General features: G+C 40.6%; 1 protein-coding gene across 9 annotated transcripts in view; it reads left to right on the forward strand.

Annotated features, from left to right (window-relative positions):
* CACNA1C (calcium voltage-gated channel subunit alpha1 C) overlaps window positions 1-22803 on the forward strand; it is a 648228-nt gene that overhangs the window by 430447 nt on the left and 194978 nt on the right. For all 9 annotated transcript variants that reach the window (XM_067536222.1, XM_067536225.1, XM_067536223.1 and 6 more), the window contains 2 exons: window positions 6457-6618; window positions 10447-10646. In XM_067536222.1, the coding sequence (XP_067392323.1) occupies window positions 6457-6618; window positions 10447-10646 (362 nt within the window). The remainder of the gene's footprint in view (window positions 1-6456; window positions 6619-10446; window positions 10647-22803) is intronic.

Raw genomic sequence — 22803 nt, forward strand, 5'->3', positions numbered from 1 at the left:
GGATAGTGCACAAACTGCACCACCTCAGAGACATTCTGACTCAAACACTTCTTTGAGTCACAGTTCCTCCCATTTCATCCTTGTTCCCAGATGGTGGTGGTTTTCTGTTGGATGAAAATAAATTACTACTGCCCATATCCCTCTCCCTCGCCACCTTCTCTCTTCCCTCCAGCACTGGTTTAACTGCTTGGCAAGGGTACAGACGGGACTCTGCCCATTCCCCGTCCATTTCCCACTCACCTGCTCCAGGGAGTAAGTGAGTGAGTAGCTCCACCTTTTCCTGTCTGTCTGGACCCACCCCACTGTGCAATGGGAGCTCTTACTCACTTGTTCAGGTGTGTAGTCTGAATAAAAATCTAGCCCTGAATAGAGTGACAAAGGAATGGAGGCAGGGAGTGCTGCGCACTAGTTCAGACTGAAAGATTTGGAGAAAAAAAATCATGGATGATTAATAGGATTAAAATAAGAAAACATCACACCTAGTAACCCAGGTGTGGTCCAAAATTAAAGGTAGGTAAAATTGCTAAAGAGATCTCCTCTTTAAAAACCCCAGTTGCCTTCTCTGAGACCAGCACTCTACTAGTTTTCCTGGATATGTTTCATAGAGCAGCAGTGCCAAGGGATTTTTAATGGTTGCTCTTGCAGGAGATGAATAGTGGATCTAGATTCCCCTTCCTGACAGTTCAGGTCTTCAGGAGTCATGCTTCCATGGAGGGCTCTTCCACACCCTACAGTAGTACAGCAAAAGCCAGGAAGGTTGACTCTGTGTGAGATAATTCTGCCCTAGCCAGGGCTGGCCCTAGACCAAATGGTGCTCCAGGCAAGGACTGTTTTCGGTGCCCTGCCCCCGCCATTTGTAAAACTTTTGAATACCTTATCTTTTATTGCATTTGTTGCCCATTTCACGACTTTGATGCATGATTTCCATGCAGGATTTATCCCTGTCATATAAGACGATAAATTTGCATGCTAGGATCTTTAAATCTGTATTTATTCATGCCATATATAAACAAACAAAAAAAAGTTTCCTCTAAGCTTATAGAAACTTCTTAATTTTAAGAATAACTGAAATGTACTAACATCAAGACATCAAGTCTTCAAACATTATGTGATAAGCATGGCAAAAGATACAGTATTTCTTTTATATTGTTGTGTAGATAGGGGTTCAGCAGATATCTCTGGCGTCTCATTAATTATGTCCTTTATTAGTCACTACTTACACTCTTCATATCTTAAAACACAAGTACACTTTCACAAACACAATAAAACAAGGTTCACAATATCACAGCTGGGCTCTTGCTTCACTTCAGTTTGTTCTTATAACTCACTGACTGACTGGCGACGCCCTGCCCCTTATATAGCTGCAAGGGCACAGCTGACAAGATTCTAGGAGGTTCGAGGAAAATGTAGTTCTCAGAAAGTCTGGAAAGTTCCATGAGATTCTGCAAAAGTCCAGAACATTATAGGAGGTTAGTGCAAAATGAATCCACGTACGGAATACCTGAAACATTTTACTTCAAACTTGCAATTTTCCCTTTTGTCACTAACAATAAAAACAGCACCCCAAGCTCGGTGCCCCCCAAGCCTGGCACCCCAGGAGGTTGCCTGAGTCAGCTGGCCCTAAATCTGGCCTTGGCTTTAGCTCCTGGGTGGATTGTCAGCCAGGAATCTATAGAGGGATCGATCCTGCAAGGTGCTGAGCATTCTGCTCCAGGTCCAAAAAAAGCACTTAAGCACATGCTTAATTTACAGCATGTGAGTAGCCCCATTGCCTTCAGTGAAATTACTCACATGCTTAAAGTTAAGAATGTTCTTAATTGTTTTGGGTCTAGAGAACTCAGCGCCTCAAGGGAATGATCTGATAATCCTGAGGGGAATATACAACATCATGCAACTGCTCCTTGAATCCATATCTCCCACCACAGCTCTGACTCTGAAAAACCTGTGGCATCCTAAATCCACAGAGGATTGTCCATAGCTTTGAAGAGGGAACATGCTGTATTGACTCCATTGCCTCTTTCCCACAGGTATAGGGTTTTTTTGTACCCTAAATCTTGCTGCTTTGCTTTCCCCTGGAGGTTCATAGAGACTCTGGCATTAAAAAGTGATGATGTTCCTATACAATCAATATTTAAAAAATGTTACCAATGTAAATAAATACTGTAGTCTGTGAGCCCAGAGAATGCAGCTAACATGTTTTGCTTGCGGAAACATTTATGGAGTCAATTTCAGGCAATAGCATGCAGCCACGCTAATTTGTTAAAGGTAAACTGAAGTGCTTTTGAAATAAGCACTAAAAGTTGTCTAAGATCTTAAACTACCAGCAGAATAAAAGAGCTGGCAGAAAAGTTACAAATAATCTCTTTTGTGATTCCCCTTCCCTTGCCTCTATCCACTTGTCTGTCTATCCATCTTTGAGAGCTTTTTTCAGGGCTGGTACCACCCCTTCATGAATGTCTGGAGAATGTCTAGCACATTGTGGGGGCTTCCACAAATAAACAAATATATTTTAAAACAACAAATATTTGAAAATCATTTCATTTTTACTTGCCAGACCTAAGGTTAGGGCTCTGCCCTTCCCCTGCATTAGCAGATGAAATCACTAACCCCTATTAAGTAATGTGAAAATGCAGCTCTTCACTCTACTGTAGTAGGACAGTTGATGGTATCAGCTTTTTAAAATCCAAAATCTGAAGTTTGATATTTCCAGGTAACAAACCATTCCAGTTTAATTTTAGAATTCATTTATGAGTAAATACTACCCAGTTTCTCTGCTAGGGGCACATCCAGGCCCCTCCTCCATGCCCGCAGAGGGAAAGTATAATTGGAATGGTTTGCTGGACAGGAGAGTGGGAGCTGGATGGGGCACAAAGTGGTGAAGAGGGTTCACTCCCCCGCATATTGTGAACCCCCAGTTTGGATGAGCTCCCTGCATGGCAGCGTGTGGAGAGTGGGAACAGGTGGAGCTTGGGGCAGAGGTAGGGTTTAGACGTGGTTTCTCCCATCCTCTCCTCTGCCAGAAGTTTGCAGGCTGGTGTAGACTCTGTGGCCTGGGGTGGAAAATTCCCCCCAATTTCTCCCTATGCACAGACACATCTAACCAGTGGCCAGCCCTGTTATTCTGGGCCGGCACAGAGCTAAGTGTTTGCCTCTTTATGATTTAAGACCCTTTTGATGGCTTTGGTTTTTTAATTTAAAGAAAAAAATCTCTTTGTAGTGCTGCTTCCAATGTCCTCCCTTGACTACTCCCATTCTTCTTTATCTGCTATCTCCATCTCCATCCTCTGCTACTCCATGACTGGTTCCTCAACCACCCCCTGTAGCAATGAGTCAGAGAGATCTGTTTGTATTGTAGGCTGCAGGAGCTCAGAAAAACAAGGGTAACTTACTGATGATGACCGTACTGCGGTAATAAGTTGACAACAATGCCAGAAGCATGGTGATAAATGTTGTATGTGATTTTTTTTCCCCTGCAAGTAGCATTTGGCACGTTTTTTGAGCTGATGCCTCTAAAGTTGCTATGATGTTAGCTGTTTTCAACTTTTAGAATCTCTGTGAATACTTTAATGGTAATGTGTGTACAATTTGTTAATTAATGGAATCATTTGGGTTTGAAAACAGTTTGTCCTAATGGGATGCTGCAAAGCACTTGCATTAATTCATGATACTATTATTCAATAGCTTTTCTTTTCTTCAAAGTTGGTCAATTATCCTAGAAGAGCTTTTTCTAATTAACCTAGCAGAAGCCCCCATAAATCTCTTGGTGGTACCAGTTCCCCTGGATGTCTAAACTCCTTACCATCGCCTGTTTATGGTGAAAGCTTTTGATTTTTTACAACCACCACTTTAACAAAGGGGGCAGTGGTTTGAGCTGACATTGTCTTCCCTGTACCTCTGCAGTACACTTAAGCACTTTAATGGAGTGGTTGATGATAGACATACATTTTATATGTTTAAAAAAAGAGAGCTTTTTATGCATCATCATGGCTGTCTTTAATACCCTCTCAAATACTTTGGGGAAATCCTCATATAAATGTTTAATCAATTAATAATAATAACTAATGATTAATCATGTGAAACTAGGGTTTTAGAACACTTGACCTTGAAGTCTTAACTACATTTAGGAAGGGTGAGGCCTCTTGCTGATTTGTAGGATATTATAAAGCCACAAATTTTGCATCCAGATCTGAAGTTCCATAAAGTTGTTGGGATTGTTTGGATTCTGGATTTAGTTCAAATCCTTTTCTGCTATTTCCCATGTAGTGATTTTACATTGTTGGAGTGGGGAAGTCGTTTTTATTTTATTTTGAGACTCTTAAAAAACAATTGGGGCAAATTTTTGTCTGGCATAAATTCGCACCATTCCCTGACATGGACTACAATTAATTTTCTGTATGTGCAGGTAATTCAATGAGGCAGGGAGGGAGAGAGAGAGAGAAATCATCTCTGACTGGCTCAGAAAATAACTGATCTTCTACATGACCATTGCCATATTTTCCTCCTTAGCCTGGCTACCCATCCATAGCTAATCCCCAGTGGGAATGCCACAGCTGAGCTGGCAGGACATCCTTCTCTAGTGTGAGGTGAACATATGATAACATCAGTATTGTATTTCATTTAAGGACTACTATATGAGAAGCAGGGTATTCCATGCTGAATATAGCACACCTTAGGAGGTGGTATGAATCATAAAACTGTAAGCCAAGTGACTATAATCGCTGAAGAAGTGCTCTCTGAAAATGATGAGTATAGTGATATTGACAACTGACTCAGGTTATTGTGAGTGAGTGAACAATCCAATTGGTCTGAGTATTGACATCTTCTCTGCTCATTCTTACTGGGGGCTGGGATGGTCAGGGGAGCAAATTAGAAGACTCAGTCTGCGCTGTCAGTTGACAAGTGGCTTACATAAGTGTGAAAATAATTATTAAGAAATGTATTGTCATTAGAATGTATTTAAATTAGTTGTTAAAACAGTAATAAAAACTAAAATGTCCATTTTAGATAATAGATTTGAAAATGTAAAGGTTATTACAAACTCTCTTGGTAGGTGTACAGCAGGCGTTTACAACTCCGGAATCACCTGTTTCAGAAATCATAGCTAAGATCAACTTCTTTGATAATATGACAGAATTTGTCGGAGGCATGAATAGGTTAATTCAAGGCTAACAGCTATTGCGAACCCTAAGGAGCTTATAATTGTTGTGAGCTGGCTGTTTCTCAGTAGAAGGATAATAGACACTTAAGATGTCCATTGGGAGCCCTCTCAGCATTCCCATCGTTAATGGCATAATCATTATGTGCTATTTATTGTATTCATCAAATGAGGAGTTATAACTTTGTAAACATTGATGATTTCCAGTAACCTTACAAAATTCCTGAGACTTAGATATTATTCTTATTTTAGAAGTGGGGGAACTGAGGCACAGAGAAGTCAGCGGTACAGAGAACATTCAGGACCCATCAACCACAAATGGAGTTATGGATGCTCAGCACCCTATGCAAATCAGCCCATAAGTAACTTACCACCATCACACGAGAAGTCTGTGGCGGAGCCAGAACTAGAACCCAGATTTCTTGATTCCCTGACCTGTACCTTATGCACAGCATCTATCGTCTGCTCTTATAAAAAACAGTTCTCATCTTTCACCTCTGTTGGCAAAGAGTACAGAGCGCTACACTGACAGGGAATCAGATTCCCCTATTGTAGAGAGAAGCCCCAATGGTGTAAAACCAGCCTGCAGTTCTGTCTCACCCAGTAGGAGTAGAGAGCATTCCTTGTCAGGCTGAGACATGGGGCAAAGCAGAAGTGTAGGGTGCTTTGGCAATCTGCAGCCAGCAGAGCAGTCTTTAGAGGATCACTCCAGTCAACATAATCTACAGTGGCCCTTAGGTTGCTTTAGATTCTGACAGAGACTGGTTTGGCCCCCAGCCAGCCCAAGAACTGGGGAGCAGAAAAGGAGCCTTGAAGCTACCTTCTTTCTCTACACTCCAAAAACTGCTCTGCCAGATCCAGGCATCTGACTCACTGGCATTACCCACTGCTCTTCCTCTTCTGGATGAGTTCTGGATGTATTTCTCTTGTTCTTTTTTACCCCTTTTCTCTCATGTATATTCCTGAGGAACACCTTATAACTGATTTTGGGGAATCTGCAGAAGCAGCTGCTGTGTTCCATCCCAGAGGTGGTAGCATTCAGTAGCAAGTGACATGATTCCTTCAGTATTTTACTTTGTAAGTCAAGTTGCTGTAGTAAGTTTGTAAAATACTCTGGGATCCCTCTGGATGAAAGATACTATATACATGTATGTCACTATTATCAGTTTAGCAAGTCCTGGGGGGATGGTTTTATATGCTCATTAAAAATGAGCGTTTGTATGCAGTTTACAGTCCTCGATGGCTGTGTTAGCTCTGGCTTGTTCTCTTATTGACAATGTTGCCTTCTTCCCTTTTTGCAGGTCTCCAAGTGGTTTTAAATTCCATTATCAAGGCCATGGTCCCCTTGCTGCACATTGCCCTGCTGGTGCTGTTTGTCATAATTATCTATGCCATCATTGGACTGGAGCTATTCATGGGGAAGATGCACAAGACCTGCTACTCTGTGCAAGGGGGATTAACAGGTAAGAGATGTGTTACATGGGATAGGGAGCTCAATCCACTGTTTCCCTGCTCCTTACAACGTTTACCCTAGTGCAAAGAGGGTATCAAATGCTACCATTATGATGTGGTAGTGTTTAAAAATCCAGGGGTCAGTAGCTGTGCACTGGTGTATATGGCAACACAAGCTGTAGAGCAATGATGAATTGAGCCTTGAGAGTGCAGGGAGGAAGAGAAAGGTACTTTGGTGCTGCTAATTTACCAGCTAGAACAAAGCAACAACTCTAGGGTTTTGCTCCAAGATGCTGCGCTGGGTTTAGCCAGTTTCACAATTTCTTTCTTGCTATTTTGGGAATTTCGTGATTGGTGTGTTTGTGTGGTGCTGGTGTGAGCGGCCCTGTTGACAGCTCTGTAGCTGGAAGACTTCTGTTTATGAAAAGAAAAGTTTTCTACGGCATTTGTCTAATTTAGACATTTATATAGCTCCACTCACTCCTGGGTTAAGTGGACTCTTGAGTTTCCCTGCACTCTGGTTTTTGCAGTTGTTTTAATGGGATTTTCCAGGTTTAGAAGGATCCTAGAGCTAACCATCACCAGCTAACACATTTTTAGACATGACCGTCTTTGTCCACGCTGAGGGCAAAATGAGGATGGCTAACACCATGATAGTTACAATGTTTTACTGAACATATTTTTTGCCACAGGGCACTTTCCCAATGTGGGCCAGGCCTGGGAGGCTGCAAACGCCATCCCATTAAGGAAGAGTGAGGCACCCATTCTGCAAGTGTTTTTGTGGGCTTCTGCCTATGGCCGGGGAAATAATGGATTTTTTGGTTCGGTGGCACTTCTGAATTCTTTTTAAAAATTAGTTTTGGGTCAAACCAAAGACAATTTTTTTCAAAATTTTTGACCAAAAAAAAAAAAAAAAAGTTTTGGGTCAACCAAAACCTTCTTTTTGATTTTGAACTTTAAAAAATTTAAAATTAAACAAAAGGAAATTTCAGAGCAAAAGTCATTTCAAATTGAAGCGTTTTATTTCAGGAATGTCAACAGGAAATGTAATTTTTTCAGAAATGTTTTGGTTTTGTGTTTTTTCGACTGAAGCAATCTGGTTAACTGAACACGAATGAAATGTTTCAGTGTTGACAAATCTGCATTTTTTACTGGAAAAAGGTTTCAAGCCAAAAATTTTGCCCAGCTCTACTTCTGTCCCCAGAGTGTACCATGTGGCCCTTGGTATTTAAGGCAGTTTGTACATTTTTCTGTTTACTGTATCTGAAACACAGCAATCAGGGCTAGAGACTATCAGAGAAAGCTGCAGGTGCCTTTAAACAGTTCAGCAGAGGATATTTGTCCATAAACATGTAATGTAGTACAGAAATACAAAGGAGAACAAATGTAGGCGAAGGAATGAATTGAACAGACCGATCATTTTGCATTTTCCTTATATGGGTCAGTTTCTTCCTCATTCTCTGTTTTCCCAGTTGATACATCACCAGAATTGGGTTGTTTCCTTGGTCATTCTCTTTAAACCTCATCTTTTTTCGAAGTACTCATCTTTCAGAGTCCTTGTGGACCCTAGAGTCAAGGAAGGAGAAGCTGTGCTTGCTAGGGCATCTTTATGGCTTTCATTGTGGCTTGATTGTGTTCAAGTCTGTATGGATGAGCCCTGCACCAACAGCAGTTGCTGGAGGCATTCGGCTTGTGGAGGACAGAGGGCGGGCTGATTGCCTCCAGAGGACCAGATTGCAAGGGCGTGTCCAAGCACCAATGTTAGAGGTGCCCTCTGCACAGGTACATAAGTGAGAGGGAAGGCACAGCAGCCTACATACAAATATTTTCAAAGTGAGGCTTTTCCAACATAATGTAACTTTCACTGAATTAAAACATGTAAGTGAATTTAGTGCTGTTTAACGGTGCCTAAGTGCCAGCACTGGAGATAGGAGTTCTCTCTGTCTCCACAAAACAAGTACAATATGGAGAGCAAACCTGGAAACTCCTACTCTGCCCCATAAATAGAAATAAACTTTGATGTGAAGAAATCAGCTCTCAGGGTGAAAGTTTAGCTCCATGGCCCATCTAGTCACTGGCCTTTCTATTGAAACTTCCAGCAGAGTTGTCAATTTCTGCTGAGCATGGTGGTGTTTTTTAACGTGGATGTTTGCCATTTGAAGCTGGGCTGAGACCTTCACTTCATTTCACACAGACTAAAGCAATACGATAGTAATGAGACTGTCAGTGGCAAAGTGAGCTGTATTTGAGTCAGCAACATAGAGTTGAACAACTCACCTATTCTATTACTACTCCAGTCCCCAAATATACAATACTGTAAACTTTAATCATTACTATCATGGCAGAGGAGTTTCTAATCCAGGATCAGCCCTTCCTTTTTCTCTCTCAGGATGTAACTGTGGTTTCAGCTACTCTGAAAGTAAAAATGAATTAATGGGTGGAATCCTTCACACAAAATCAATCAGGAAATGCCTCCTAAAAAAGTCCACTGGATTGTCACTCACTCATCTACCCATCTGCTGTTTATCATTTGATTTATTTGACCTGAGCACCAGTGATCCCTGTGCGATGCTGGGTACTAACGACTCTGACCCAGTCACGATCATATACCAAGAAAACATCCTACAGAGGGAAATTGCCACAGGAGTTCTCTAGATTATGCCTTCTTATAGGCTCAGCAAATTTCAATTGCTGGAAAATGTACTAGAACTGTAATGAGCTGCCATGGGTTTTTACACCCTGTTAATACATATATTATCTCTACAGTAACTATTGTAAAGGCACCTGATTCTGATCTTGCTACTCCTGATGTACTTTGGTGTTAACACTACCAAAATTTTTGGAAATCTCACAAGAACAAGCTGTCTCATGAAATGGATAGTAGCAAGAAACGAACAAATTAAACCCCCACACATCTATTTTAAATGTAGGGCCTTACCTTGCAATCCTCATACAGGCAAAACTCCCACTGTTTTTAATGATAGCTTTGCCTGAATGAGGACAGCAGGACTGTACTCTGGCTGATCAATCACTCTCATTACATTTTATTAGGATTCCAATATTAGTATTTGTGTTTATTTGTATGTATTAAAATGGTTTTAATGGGCTTTTTTTTATGCCCCAGAGAGCTGAAACAGACATGTAGCTTGGGTCCTTAATTTTACAAAGGTCTTGGGAGAAGCCCAAAGCCTATATATAGAATAGGCAGGTAGATAATCACAAGTTACAGTCTTGCAGAGCTCCTGAGCACCACAGGACGTGGAGATAAGATTTTGCGAAGCTTCTAAGCTCCAGAAACGCAGCGAAGCAGTTTAACATTAGTCTAGCATCCCTTAGCAGCTCCATAACGCTGAAGCTTAGCTCCTGCAGAGGTTAGGTGCTCCACAGGAAGAAAGCTTCAGTCAGTTCAGGGCTAGGGGACATAAGTGACCTTAAGTTAACCCAGACTGCTGGTTAGAATCATAGAATATAGTTAGTATGGAAATGGAAAATCACAGTTGCAATGGACACACCAAAGAAATACAATTCAAGTAACTTAACATCTCTTCGTGTATGAGTGCACTTTCTTGTTTGCAGAAGGATGTGTATTGAAACATATAAATGACAGTTTTGACGGTCATAATTGGCAGTTTGTCCATCCTCTGCAAAATATAAAAGCCAAACCAAAAAATGCACTGGCACCTGATTAAAATCAATACAATTTTTGGTGGTATCTTCAAATTATGTATCAAATGCACTGCAAAAGTCTGGTCTCAAAAGCAAGTATCCTTCATTTGCCTTTCCAGTGAATCATGAAATACTTATTAATTCTCTCACTCTTTTTCCCCCCATCGTTTAAGATACACCTGCGGACGAGGACCCCTCTCCTTGTGCTCCTCCTCAATTAGCGCATGGACGGCAGTGTCAGAACGGCACCGAGTGCAAACCAGGATGGGAGGGGCCCAGGCACGGCATTACCAATTTCGACAACTTTGCTTTTGCCATGTTAACTGTGTTTCAGTGCATCACTATGGAGGGCTGGACAGATGTACTGTATTGGGTACGTATCTGAAAATGACCAATCCCTGGGGCCAATAGTGCTGTCTAGCCATTCTGAGACTATGAGGCTCTGGCTTGCTCATTGGTTATGTGTGGTAATGGGATGGTTAACAATAAATTGCTTTAATTAATTTGGCGCATAAGTGGGGTGATATGGACTGTATCATATGACTGTCATATTTAAAAAAAAAATTAAATGTGAACTTTCTATTATATTAAAATGATAAAAGATGGCAGATGGCATTTTGGTTTGAGGATCTGCAATGTACCTTTGTTGACCTGGGTGTCATTGAGTGACCTTTGTGATATGTGAACTGTCTCTCACAAATTCAAATTACTAATGCACCAATATTTCTAACGAGGAAAGATAACCATGTACTTCACTTAGTGGCATTGCTGTTAACAAAGGCACTAGAAAGAAGAGACCCGTAGATTTCAGAAGGAAGTTCAAAAAATCCTTCTTGATCCCCACTCTAATCCTAATTATGAACCTCATCCTGACCCTAATTCTTACCCTGGTCCTAATTCTGAAATTGACTTAGGTAATGAATCTTATTTTTATCTTAATCATGGCCCAAATTCCATGCTTGATCTTGATGTTAACCTTAAAATTACTGTCATCCTCACCCTAGCCCTAACCTGGAGGCTTGCATCCAGCTTGCTTCAGGTCTTTTAGGTCCCATAGTGTAATTCCTGTTATGTTTGTGGACCCAGTAACAGCATGGTAGTCCCACAAGAGTTAAAATAAGGTTTGATTTTTCATTGTAAACTGGACCTAACTGGGTTCCTGAACTGTGCTACTGCCTTGCACTTCTGCTGGGTTGCAGCATGGTTCAAGAACATGCTTAAAACATGGTTTAGTCCTGACTATACTGTGAAAGTAATCTGGATTTTAACTACGTTTGGAGACTTCCACATTATATCTGGTTCCCCCAATATGATAAGAATTTTAGTGTAGACAGAACCTGAGGCTCAGTGCATAGTAGAATTAACACAAGAATATTCTAAGGAAAATGGGGAAAAAGTCTGGACGAGGGCAAGCTTGAGCTGTTAATCAACACCCCCATCTCCTTTTAAACTTGATCCTGAAATGACATTCCACCTGCCACTGGATTCGAGTTTAAAATATTTCTATTTGAAGATCTAAAGTATCTATACTATGTCCATTGACACGGACTAGACTTATAGAGACACAGATTGTCTTTTTATCATTTTAAATTTAGATTAACTTTAGGGTGCCCGTTCCCTCCTGATGACTGAGATAAGAGGCAGAGATGAAAATATTTGAGGACAATTTGGGTTTTGCAAAATAAAAATTAGATTTACTTGAAACAAGAGTATAAATTAATGAAAACAGTGAAGAAAAAACATAAACCAGAAAAGAAACCAGACAAAATTTCTCAGCATTTGATACAAAGAGTATATCTGTCTATCGCATTTCAATACTGTCCATCACTATAGTATCTGAGAGCTGTATCTCTGTATTCAAGGGAGACTCATGGGCTGTTCAATTGAAAGGTGAACAAGACAATTAATAATAAATAGTGAAGCACTTGTAGCATTGTGCATTGTTTATTCATACAAAATGAATCCCCCAAATTATCATTATTTTCTCCAAAGGTACGTTTTACAATAGACCACCCCTCAGTTTCTGCATCATTCGCATAACTGGGTACTGAAACATTCAGGATACAGTAATCAGTTCTTATTCACCTAGTATTTGGAGCCATATCACCACTGATAAATGCTCTACAGATTGCTTCACTTTTCATGGATTCCCTACAACAACCTAGCTTTTGGCTGTTGGGTTTTGGTTTGTTTTGAGCTATGTTTTTCTCTACTTTCCTAAGTTATTTTTTCCTTTCATTCAGTACAGTACATTGAGGCAAATGATAAAGAATTGTTGGGCATTAGTTCTTCAGGACTTCTCTGGAGCTCATAGTCTTCAGGTTGTGGATATATAGAGAACACTTGCTTTGGAAGGAAAAAATATGTTGTTCTCAGTTCCAAGTTATTCCCAGACAAACAATCCTAATTAAACTGGAATTATGGTTGTAAATAACTAAAGAGAAAAATCTTTCTAGTTTAAAAAAAAACATACTGCCAACTTCTGAAAGCCAGATAATGCAAAGTTCAGGTTACACTTTAGAAAAAACACTAGGAAAACAAACACTGGAAATGATGGACATTTGGGGTTAAGATGAGCCAGAGCATCTTAAGTGTGCCCTTGTATCCACACCACCCTTTGACTTTGGCCACTATTGGCCACTATTAAGAAGTCAGTGTTTGTCAACAGTTGCCATACAGTAGAATCTGAGGTGCCATGGTTATTTTCTTCTACTTAGAAGAGTGTGGTATTTGTTTAGCAAATGCTAACTTTTAATGGTGACTAATGTACACATCTATGACGAGTGTTATAGCTGTAATAGTTGGCATGTTGAAACCCTATAAACCTTGATATTTCAGCTGTGTCTGCCGATGTCTTAAACAGCATCCACAGGTTTATACATTGGAGTATACAGAGCCTAAGAGCAAAGGTATACTGGCTTTAAGATACCTACAGCAACATAGAGACTAAACATTCGGAATAGCAAATGGTTAACAGGGTTCCAAAATTTCCAACCCTCTGGAATGAGTGAAGTATTTTAGGAAGTGGGATAGGATATGGGTAGGTCTTGGGAACCAATCCTATGTGTTGGTGGGTCTGCAGTAGAGCCTGGATCACAACCCAAATCTCTCAGCTCCCAGGTCTCTGCATTAACCAAAAGACCATTCTTCCTCTGCTTAGAATTAGCCTGTTGGTGGTGGTGTCTTGTCAAGAGAGTCTACTCTGTGATCAAGTAGATGACACATGTCACTAAGGTTGTTTAAAAGAGCCGCTGTGCCAAACTAGGGGATTGGGAATCAAAATTTGCTTTAATAGGAAATATAGCTTCAACTTTAAAGAGATATTGGTGCCTTTCCAGAATAATAGGTTCCTTCTCACCCACTTTCTCCAGGGAATGAGGGAGAGAAATGTTTTTTGTTTTTTATTTTAGCTTCTATGTCAAGAAAAGTGCAGGTTGAGGCAAGTTCTAGGGTTTATGCCTCATCAGTGGGTAAAAGAGTCAGAATTTTAGGCTATTATTTTCAAAAGTAATTGTCTGAAATTTTGCTCCTACATCCATATTTACACACCCGAATAACTGACCTGACTTTCAAAAGTGCTGAGCATCCAAAGTTTAGAAAAAGCTGCTGGGTATTTGGCACTTTGAAAATCATGCCAATTAAGTACCCAGGATGAAATCCTGGCTCTATTGAAGTCAATGGCAAAATTCCCATTGAATTTCCTTGTCTGAACATTGCTAAGTGCCTCACAATATTCAGTTCTGCTTCCACCTTCCCCTCCACTAAGAACAGATTCTGAGAAGTGCTGAGCACTCACAATTCTTATTAAAATCAATGGGAGTTGAGGGTGCTCAAACACCTCTCAGAATCAGGCACTGAGAGAAAAGCTAGACACTTCATAAAACGTCTGAAGTCTAAGACTGTCTGTCTCTCTAGATTCTTATAACAGACCCAGCAACATTCCGGTACCAGTGTGCAGTTATTTGCCAATCTCCTGTTCAGTCAGGGTAAATCTTTTACAAGTGATCTAGAGCTTAAATCCAATTGGCTTTCCATGAAACTTAGGCTCCTAAGACACTTAGGCATTACTGCAAATTTTAACTCTCACTCTGTCTGTTTTTCTCATCTTTATTGAAACCTACCCCCTCCATCACACAAGATTGTTTCCCTGCCTATAATCTGCCTGCCCATGAAAAGTGTCCGAGACATTCGAATCAGCAAACTTCCATTTTATAAAATGGTTTGAAGTAATGTCAATAAAATTCAAGCCCCTCTTTCACCCAGTTGATATTGTGTGCAAATATATTGGCTTCCTTTGAATTTTTAGAAAAAATGATGCTCCTCCTTTATACAGTTTAACATTGCTTTGTCTGCTATTAATTGTTATATTCATTTTCTATTATCCAAATTCTGCATGCAAGACAGTAAAGTTGCACAGACTGTAAACTTTTGCAGAACTGAGCTCTGTTATCCCCAAATGCCTTCTGCACCCTTCCTACATGGAAAATGCTAGCCCAGTGCTGTCACCTGGGTGGCAAAGTCCAGCAAAAATTTCACTGCCTCCTTAAATAATCTTTAAAGCCTGAAAAAATATGAACAGTCCTCTACCTTTAAAAGTAAAATTGCTGAGGTCCTGTGTTGGAAAACAGCATTCCATGTGGAGTCTGCTTGTTAATTTTTAGAACTTGACAAAGTTGTCCTAGGAAGGGAAATATTTAAGGGCCTTGTGATTACAAAATAAGATCACATGGGAAATTGGTAGTTTAAAGATTGCAAATGGAACAGTTTATAATACAAATAAGCACAGAGCACCCACAGCTCCCACTGACTTCCCCCGGGGGTGGTGAATACTCAGCACCTTTCAGGATAGACTCTGACTGTGAGGTTAATTAACTAAAGTTCTTGTAAGGTGAGACATTTCTTTAAAAAGATTTGAGAGAGATTTTTACCACAAAGTTGTGGCTATTTATTATTGTTCCTAAGTGTAACATATGCAGCGAGGCCCCAATTAAGCAAAAAATGTACTTATCTGTTATACCTGTTTAGCAAGGGACTTAAGCATATGTTTAATTTCAAGTTCCATTGAAGCCAACCAGGCTGAAGCACGTGCCCAAATTAAGCATGTTCTCAGGTGCTTTGTTGAATGGGGATGGACTGCTGAATCAGTGCCAGAGTGATTTCTGGCTTAGCTCAAACTTACAGTAGTACATCTCCTATATTGACTGAGCCAGATGGTGGTGGATCACTTTTTGGTTTTCATTGTAGAACCTCTCCCTATGAACCATGGAGGTTTGAGTCTCAGATGTATTAACATTTGGACACCCAAAGTATCCCAGCCACTGAATCATACAATTATTTGAGTTGGAATGAATCTGTAGTGGTCATACGATTTCTTGTTCATCGTGACAAGATTGACTTTATCATTCCTACGCCCCCACTGAATAGATAAGTGTCTAATCTTGGCAGCTTGTTCCATTGCCTAAACTGCTCTTATAAAGTTTTAAAGTTGGGGCAAGTCTGACCAAATCCCATTCAGAACCCCACTAAACATTAGGGACATTCAGAGGAAGACCCAGATCTAAATGTTACAGATTGTGCCCCTTCTCTATTTTAAGGCAAATCTCTGTTGTAGCTCTTTCTTTCTTATTCTCTTTTTGACTAATGGGAATAATTAATTCCTGTCCACTTTATAACATCCCATTTAAGTATTTGTAGATGTTTATTACGTCTCGCTCCAATCTTGCTCTAGACTGAACAGATCCAGTTCTCCTAATAGGGCTTACTTTCAATTATTTTTAGCAGTTATGTTGCTCTGCTTTAGAGGAGGTTTCACTTATCAGTTAATATGCTGTAGAGTAGGGCCAATATCTAGAATGGGTGTTAAACATTGTGTGCAGTCTGGCCCCTGACACTCTGCATGTAGACCGTCCCTTGCAGCTTTAGGCCTGGTCTATGCTGAAAACTTATATCGACATAGCTATGTCAGTCACCAGTGTGAATAAACCACATCCCTGACCAATGGAGCTCTGCCGACAAAAACCTCAGTGTAGACATAGCTATGCTTATATAGTCTTTGTAGTATAGACATACTCTTAATTCTGGAAGGCTAGTTCTCCGTTACGCTGCACCTTGTGGAGTCATCTCTACTAGTGCAAAGTGAGAGCAGAGTGGGTGTGAAATGAAACCACGTCCAAATGATTGCACCCACTTTGCGGTGGTGCAGATGACTACTTGAGGGTAATGGAGAATCAGACCTTGAGACAATCTGCATGCAGTTTGAGCCTTGCAGCTTGAATTCTAGGATCAAGCAGAATGACCGCTTTTAACAAGAGCCATTCAGTGAAGAGGGATTTGTTTCACATAATTCGTACAACACTTCTGAGTTCTTGGCCAAAATCTCTGAAAACATGACATTACAGTGCTTGCAGAGACAGTTTGCACTGAGGCTCTGACTATAAAGTTGTAGTTGTAAACTAAAGAAGGGCAGGTTTAGCTTGGATATAGTTAGAGATGGACATGGGCTAGAACACTTAATCTGAACCCTCTTGGACTTTAGGCAAGATCACATTCAGAGTTTCAGCCCATCTCTCTAGGCGGGACCTGAACTGGAATGCAGGATTTCAATAGCCTCAAATTTAAGAGGACCATACTTCCTAGATTGGGCCAAACCCTACACAGAATGAAAAAACACTCTTATAGTAAGAGCAATAATACAATGGAACCGCAACCAAGACAGCACAATGAGTTGAATCAGTGGAAATGTTCAAAAGTGGGGTAGCTGACCCATCTCAGGGAATAACACAGGGTAAGATGCACTAGATGAGCAGGTTAGATGTGCTGTCGTGACAGATCCTTTCCAGCCTCCCTGTCTATGAACCTATGAAATCATACTTCTGAGATGATTCAGTAAATGAGCTTGAAACCAGAGCTCACAGTCACCCTGGAAACTCCTGTCAGGAAATCAAAATGGGGAAGAAACCAAGCAATAGATATAATTTACTTTGCTGACAGCCTTGATGTGCTTTGTGAGCTTTTCTCATCCCTCAACAGCCTGTTGAAGCCCGATGAGGAAGATGTGGTGAGGAATACAGTGATATTGCCACAAAGTGGAAAATGTTAAATGCAGAACTGCAACCCCCAATTTTCACCAGCTGTGTTGTGCTTTCTAACCCTTTATTCTTTCAGCACTCGGGCTTGAATTAGTAAGGCTTTCCGCACAAGGGAATGATCTGATTCTCAGAACATACCTCTCTCTGTTTCCACAGCATTTATTTTTTCCAGAAAGTGCTGGGTTTTTATTGGAGTTTTCATGATCATGTTGGCAGGGTTTAGCACAGATGTGAAAAATAACAAAAAATAAACATGAGAGCACAAGCAAACCGTCTTTCTGATCACAAAGGTTATTCCACTTTCATCTGCTATAACAATGCCATACAGTGGGGTGCCCACATGTGGTACTGAAGGGCCACAATGTTGACTTGCCAGAAGAGCAATGGCCAAACCTAATTTCCATAAATATTTACACAAATCTGTTTTTCACAAACAAATGCATATGCAACCATAACAGTTGGTTGTATTTCTGTCTTCATGAGAGATTAATAGCAATGGCTTGTTGTTTTACACGAATGACAAAAACCTGCTGCTGATAGTTTCTGGCCTCCATAGCTGTTATACAAAGAGGGTGCACTTTTAGGACTGCAGGTTTCATGTGACCCTCAGACCTCACTTTGGGCACCCCTCCTGTATACATTAAGAGGCTCTCCATGGATAAGCTTCTTTCTTGGATATTTATGGGGTGGTGTTAATGGAGTGCCTCTGCCCAATGCTCCTGCTTGTGAAGGATTTCTTTAATAACCCTGTTTTTCTCTTGCCCTTTCTTTACCCCTCTTTCTTCCTTTGCTCTTATTCAAACTCTCTCCTGATGACTGGTTTCTCTACCACAAAGATCTTCCTGTCTCTCATCTTCTTCCCAAAGCTGGAAAATTGAGAGCTTACCTGTTGGGGCAAAATTTTCAAAAGTTACAAGTGATTTTGGTTGCAACCATTTGTGGGTTCCCAATTTGAGACCTCTCAGATTGACCAGATTTTCAGAAGACAGGTACTCAATATGTTTTGAAAAATCAGGCCCTGTTGAGGTGAGTCAAGTTGAGTGTCCAAAAATTGAGGCCCCCCCGAAATCACCGGTCACTTTTGGAAATATTGTCCTTGGTCCATCCACCAGCCCCAAAGAAGTAACAGTGTAGGGCTATGCAGTAGAGACAGTGTTTGTCAGATGTCCACAGAAATTGAAGCTCTAGAAATGGATGATATATAGTCCTTTGATCTGTTTCCAGTCTAATTTTGTTTTAATGAGTTGCTTTCAAGATTTAGGGCCCAATTGTGTCCTCAATTACATAGGTGCCAATCTCATTGAGCTCGATGGGAACTTCACTCGTGCACTGAAATCAGAATTGGTCCCTTAGGACTAGCTCCTGCATTTCTCATAGAGGCAAAGGTCATTGATTTCAGTGGGAGTTGTGCCTGCAGGAGAACTGCAGGATCAAATCCTCAATAATCTCTTATGAGTGAGTGGCAGAAAGCTGCACAGTTTGGGGTGACTGAATCACTGGTAATGGGAAAGCAACAGTCTTGACTATAAAGACAGAAAGAGACTGAAGATGAGGAAAGGGCTAGGGTGCCTTTGGAATTCAAGACCCAACAGTATGAGAAGTTATTGTGAAACAACGACACCTGATGATGATAACTTTTGATAGCTATTGTTCTGTTACTCTTAATGTGAATGATTCTTCCATTAGGGCCATAATAGAAATCAGACCTTCATTTATTGCACAGATTTTCCTTTCAGGTGGGTATTTTAGTACCTTTTGTTGCTAATAATACACACAAGCATGGCAGAAGATTCAGCCTTGTCTGTAGTGGTTGCAATCACAAGTGTAAGTGCAGCTTTGTTGGAAGAGTTGTAGCAGTTGCATTGCATTCAAGAGCTCTGATTATGGTTTCTTCAGTAAAAGCCTAGCAGTTGTGCTATGTTAATGAGGAGTTAGTAGGATAATCCGGTAAGAGGTGTAGTGCCTGTATGTTACAATGTGTGAGCTAGCTTTCATCGGTACAAGTCTAAGTATTGTATATTATAATTGTGAACTATGAGAATAATTGTGTCAATAAAAGATGGCCGGTATTTATGAAATGTGAATATGACTTAATCATCTAAAATGGAAATACTGAAGTAAATTCATTTGTTGGGTATAGCTGGCTTGAAAATTAGCTCTGACAGTAAACTGGGATACATTGATCAGTTATAAAACAGAAAAGTTGACTGCCATGCTTCCGTTTAGTGAAGTGAGTGTTTATCTACAGCTTATATTACTGCTTCTCATTATCTTTATTTTTAAGGGCTTAATTGACTATGTAAATCAATGAACAGCATGCACTTGCATATTTGTGTGCATGCAGCAATCTGTGTAGTTCTGATATACCTGTAGTAGTATCTTGTGTCAGCCTGTGTAGAAAAAGGACTGAGATAAATAGAAGTGGATAAAAAACAGCAGTACAGTCAAATGGGCAGCAAATCCCTTTCTGGATAATCATCCATGTAAATGTAAACACAAAATAATTGAGGCAAGAAGGGAAAGCCCTGGATTTTGAAATGAAATTAAATCTATAGGTTTGGAGACCCGCTACCCCGAGGGATATTTTCTTGCTTGAAATCAGCACTTTATCTTTGCAGAGTGAATTTCCAAGGCCTTTAAAAGATTAAAAGGTTTTTAAGCAGCAGGGAGAGATAGCTGTGGTGTCTGTAATGAAAGAACTATCAGCCCCTGGGGTAAGTACTCTGGGTCTGATGGGCATTTTTTTTTTCAGAGATCAATCTTTACATTTTTTTGAAACATACACTCACTTAGGAGCAAGGTGACCCAGCAGGTTAAAGCACTATGTCTTTTGCACTATGTCTCTGGAAATCTGGATTCAAATCTTGATTTCAAGTCACACAAGTCCAAAATAATGTTGGAGGTCATAGAGGACATTTATGCAGATGACAAAATCACCACTGCAAACAAACATGTTGGCATAATCAGCAATCTGTAATATGCAGGATGGGAATAGTAGTGTGTGACATTTGTCTGGATTGAGACCTGGTCTTGGCAGAGCAGAGTTGAGAGTCCAGCAGCTTGAATTTCCTTTCAGTTACACTGGTGTAAATGAAACAAGAATCAGGGCACAGAAATGGGATAGCAAGATTCTTCTTCGAGTGCTGGTCCCTATGTGTATTCCACTATGGGTATGCATGTGCCCCATGCTACTGAGAATGGAAGATTTTGCTAGTACTGTCCATTGGTCCACGGCTGTGCTCTTCTTCTCATGCTCCAGACTGATGGCATAAAGGGAAATGCAGGCCAACCACCTCTCCAGTTCCTTTCTACTACTGCATGGTTTGAGACAGAAACCTCCAGTGTTCACAGAGCTGTTCCTCCGACTTTAAATCTCTAAATATTGTAAAATAAAATTTTGTTAGTTAAGTATTAGTTAGTTAGTTAGTTAGATTTTAGGGATTCCCCACCCCTCCTTTAGGGTAGCCCCTCTCCCAATACAGGACTCAGATTACATCCAGGATTCCAGACTTGGATCTTGAATCTTGAACTTGCATCTCCTGCCCTCCAATCCTTCCTGGTTAGTGACAAGCATCTAAGCCCTGGTCTACACTTACCTGGAGATTTGGCGGCAGTCGACGGGAGTTACTCAAGCTACGCAGAGTAGCTTGTGTAACTCCCATCGACTGCTGTGTTTCCCTTCTGCGTGCTGTCTTCATTGCACTGTGCCACTTGAGGGGGTGGTTTACAAGCATCGACTTCCTGATCAATTGAGCAGATCTACACTGACCGATCCAGAAAGATCAATCTGATGGCAGCAAATTTGCCGCCGTCAGTATAGACATACCCAGAGATGTCTATGCTGCCTCAGAGAACTTCATATCTCTACTCAGTACAGTATCTGCCACTCCTTCCCCAGCAGAACTCAGCAACTGCAGAGATTCATAGATTTCAAGGCCAAAAGTGATCATCTAGTCTGACCTCCTGTATAACAGAGGCCCTAGAACGTTCTCAAAATAATTCCTAGAGCATATCTTTTAACAAAACATCCGATCTTGATTTAAAAATTATCAGTCATGGAGAAATCACCATGATCCTTGGTAAATTGTTTCAGTGGTTAATTACTCTCACCATTAAAAATCTATGCCTTATTTCCAGTCTGAATTTGTCTAGCTTCAACTTCCAGCCATTGGATTGTGTTATACCTTTCTCTGCTAGATTGAAGAGCCCATTATTAAATATTGTAATCAAGTCACCCCTTAACCTTCTCTTGTTAAACTAACGAGATGGAGCACTTTAAATTTATCACTACTAGGCATGTTTTCTAATACTTTAATCATTCTTATGGCTCTTCTCTGAACACTCCCCAATTTTTCAATATCCTTGAATTGTGGCCACCAGAACTGGATACAGTATTCCAGCAATGGTTGCATCAGTGCCAAATACAGAGGTAAAATAACCTCTCTCCTTCTACTTGATACTCCCCTGTTTATGCATCCAAGGATTGCATTAGCCCTTTTGGCCACAGCATCGCACTAGGAGCTCATGTTTGGCTGATTATCCTTCACCAGCCCCAAATCTTTTTTATGTCTCTTTATACAGCACCAGACACACTGTAAACACAGAATAAACAATAGCAGCATTAGTATTATCAGTCCCAACAAGAATATTATCAGAATCTCCTGATGAGGTGGTTGCCCCAGCCTTGCTGTCTCCTCCAGATGACCACAAACAGTTTCAAGATTTGTTGAGGTGAGTTGTGGATGAGCTTCAGATGCCTCTGGAGGAAATTCAGGATTTCAGAGACTCCTGGACATGTTACAGAGTGCAGGAATTAGTAGAGTGGTGCTCCCCATTAATAAGGACATCATAGAGCCTGCCAGGGTCATGTGGTATACTCCAGCAACATAGGGAATTGCTCCTAAGAAGGCAGAAAAGAGGTACTTTGTCCCATCCGGGGAAGCAAAGCTTTTATTTATTCAGTCTGCCCCAAACACTTTAAGACAACAGCACCCAAGGTCCACTCCCTCAGATAAAGAGGCCAAACATATGGGCTTCCTTATTTAAAAAAAGATATTGACATCCACCAGCCTGCAATTCTGATTAGCCAATTACCAGGTCTTGCTATCGAAGTATGATTTTTGCAACTATTCAAAAACTTCAGAATTCAGAGACAAGCTCCCTCCGGAGGAGCTGTACTCCTGGCTGTACTCCTCGAGATTCCCCAGAGAAGTTCAATCAATGGTAGAGGATTTGCCCTTCAGTGGGAATAATTTATTTAATGAAAAGACTGATTTTTCTTTATGGTCATTGAAGGACTCAGAGGCAGCTTTCCACTCCCTGTGTATATATACACCAGCACCAAATAGGAAGTATCATAGACAGCCTTCTAAACTGAAGGCCATACACAACCATTCTACCATCAAAGGGGATTCAAACTGCCATGGAAGTGACAGAGGATGC

This window comes from Emydura macquarii, unplaced genomic scaffold, assembly GCF_026122565.2.
Source record: "Emydura macquarii macquarii isolate MOO-44397 ecotype Brisbane River unplaced genomic scaffold, CSIRO-AGI_Emac_v2 contig_3530, whole genome shotgun sequence".
In the NCBI taxonomy this organism is placed as follows: domain Eukaryota; kingdom Metazoa; phylum Chordata; order Testudines; family Chelidae; genus Emydura; species Emydura macquarii.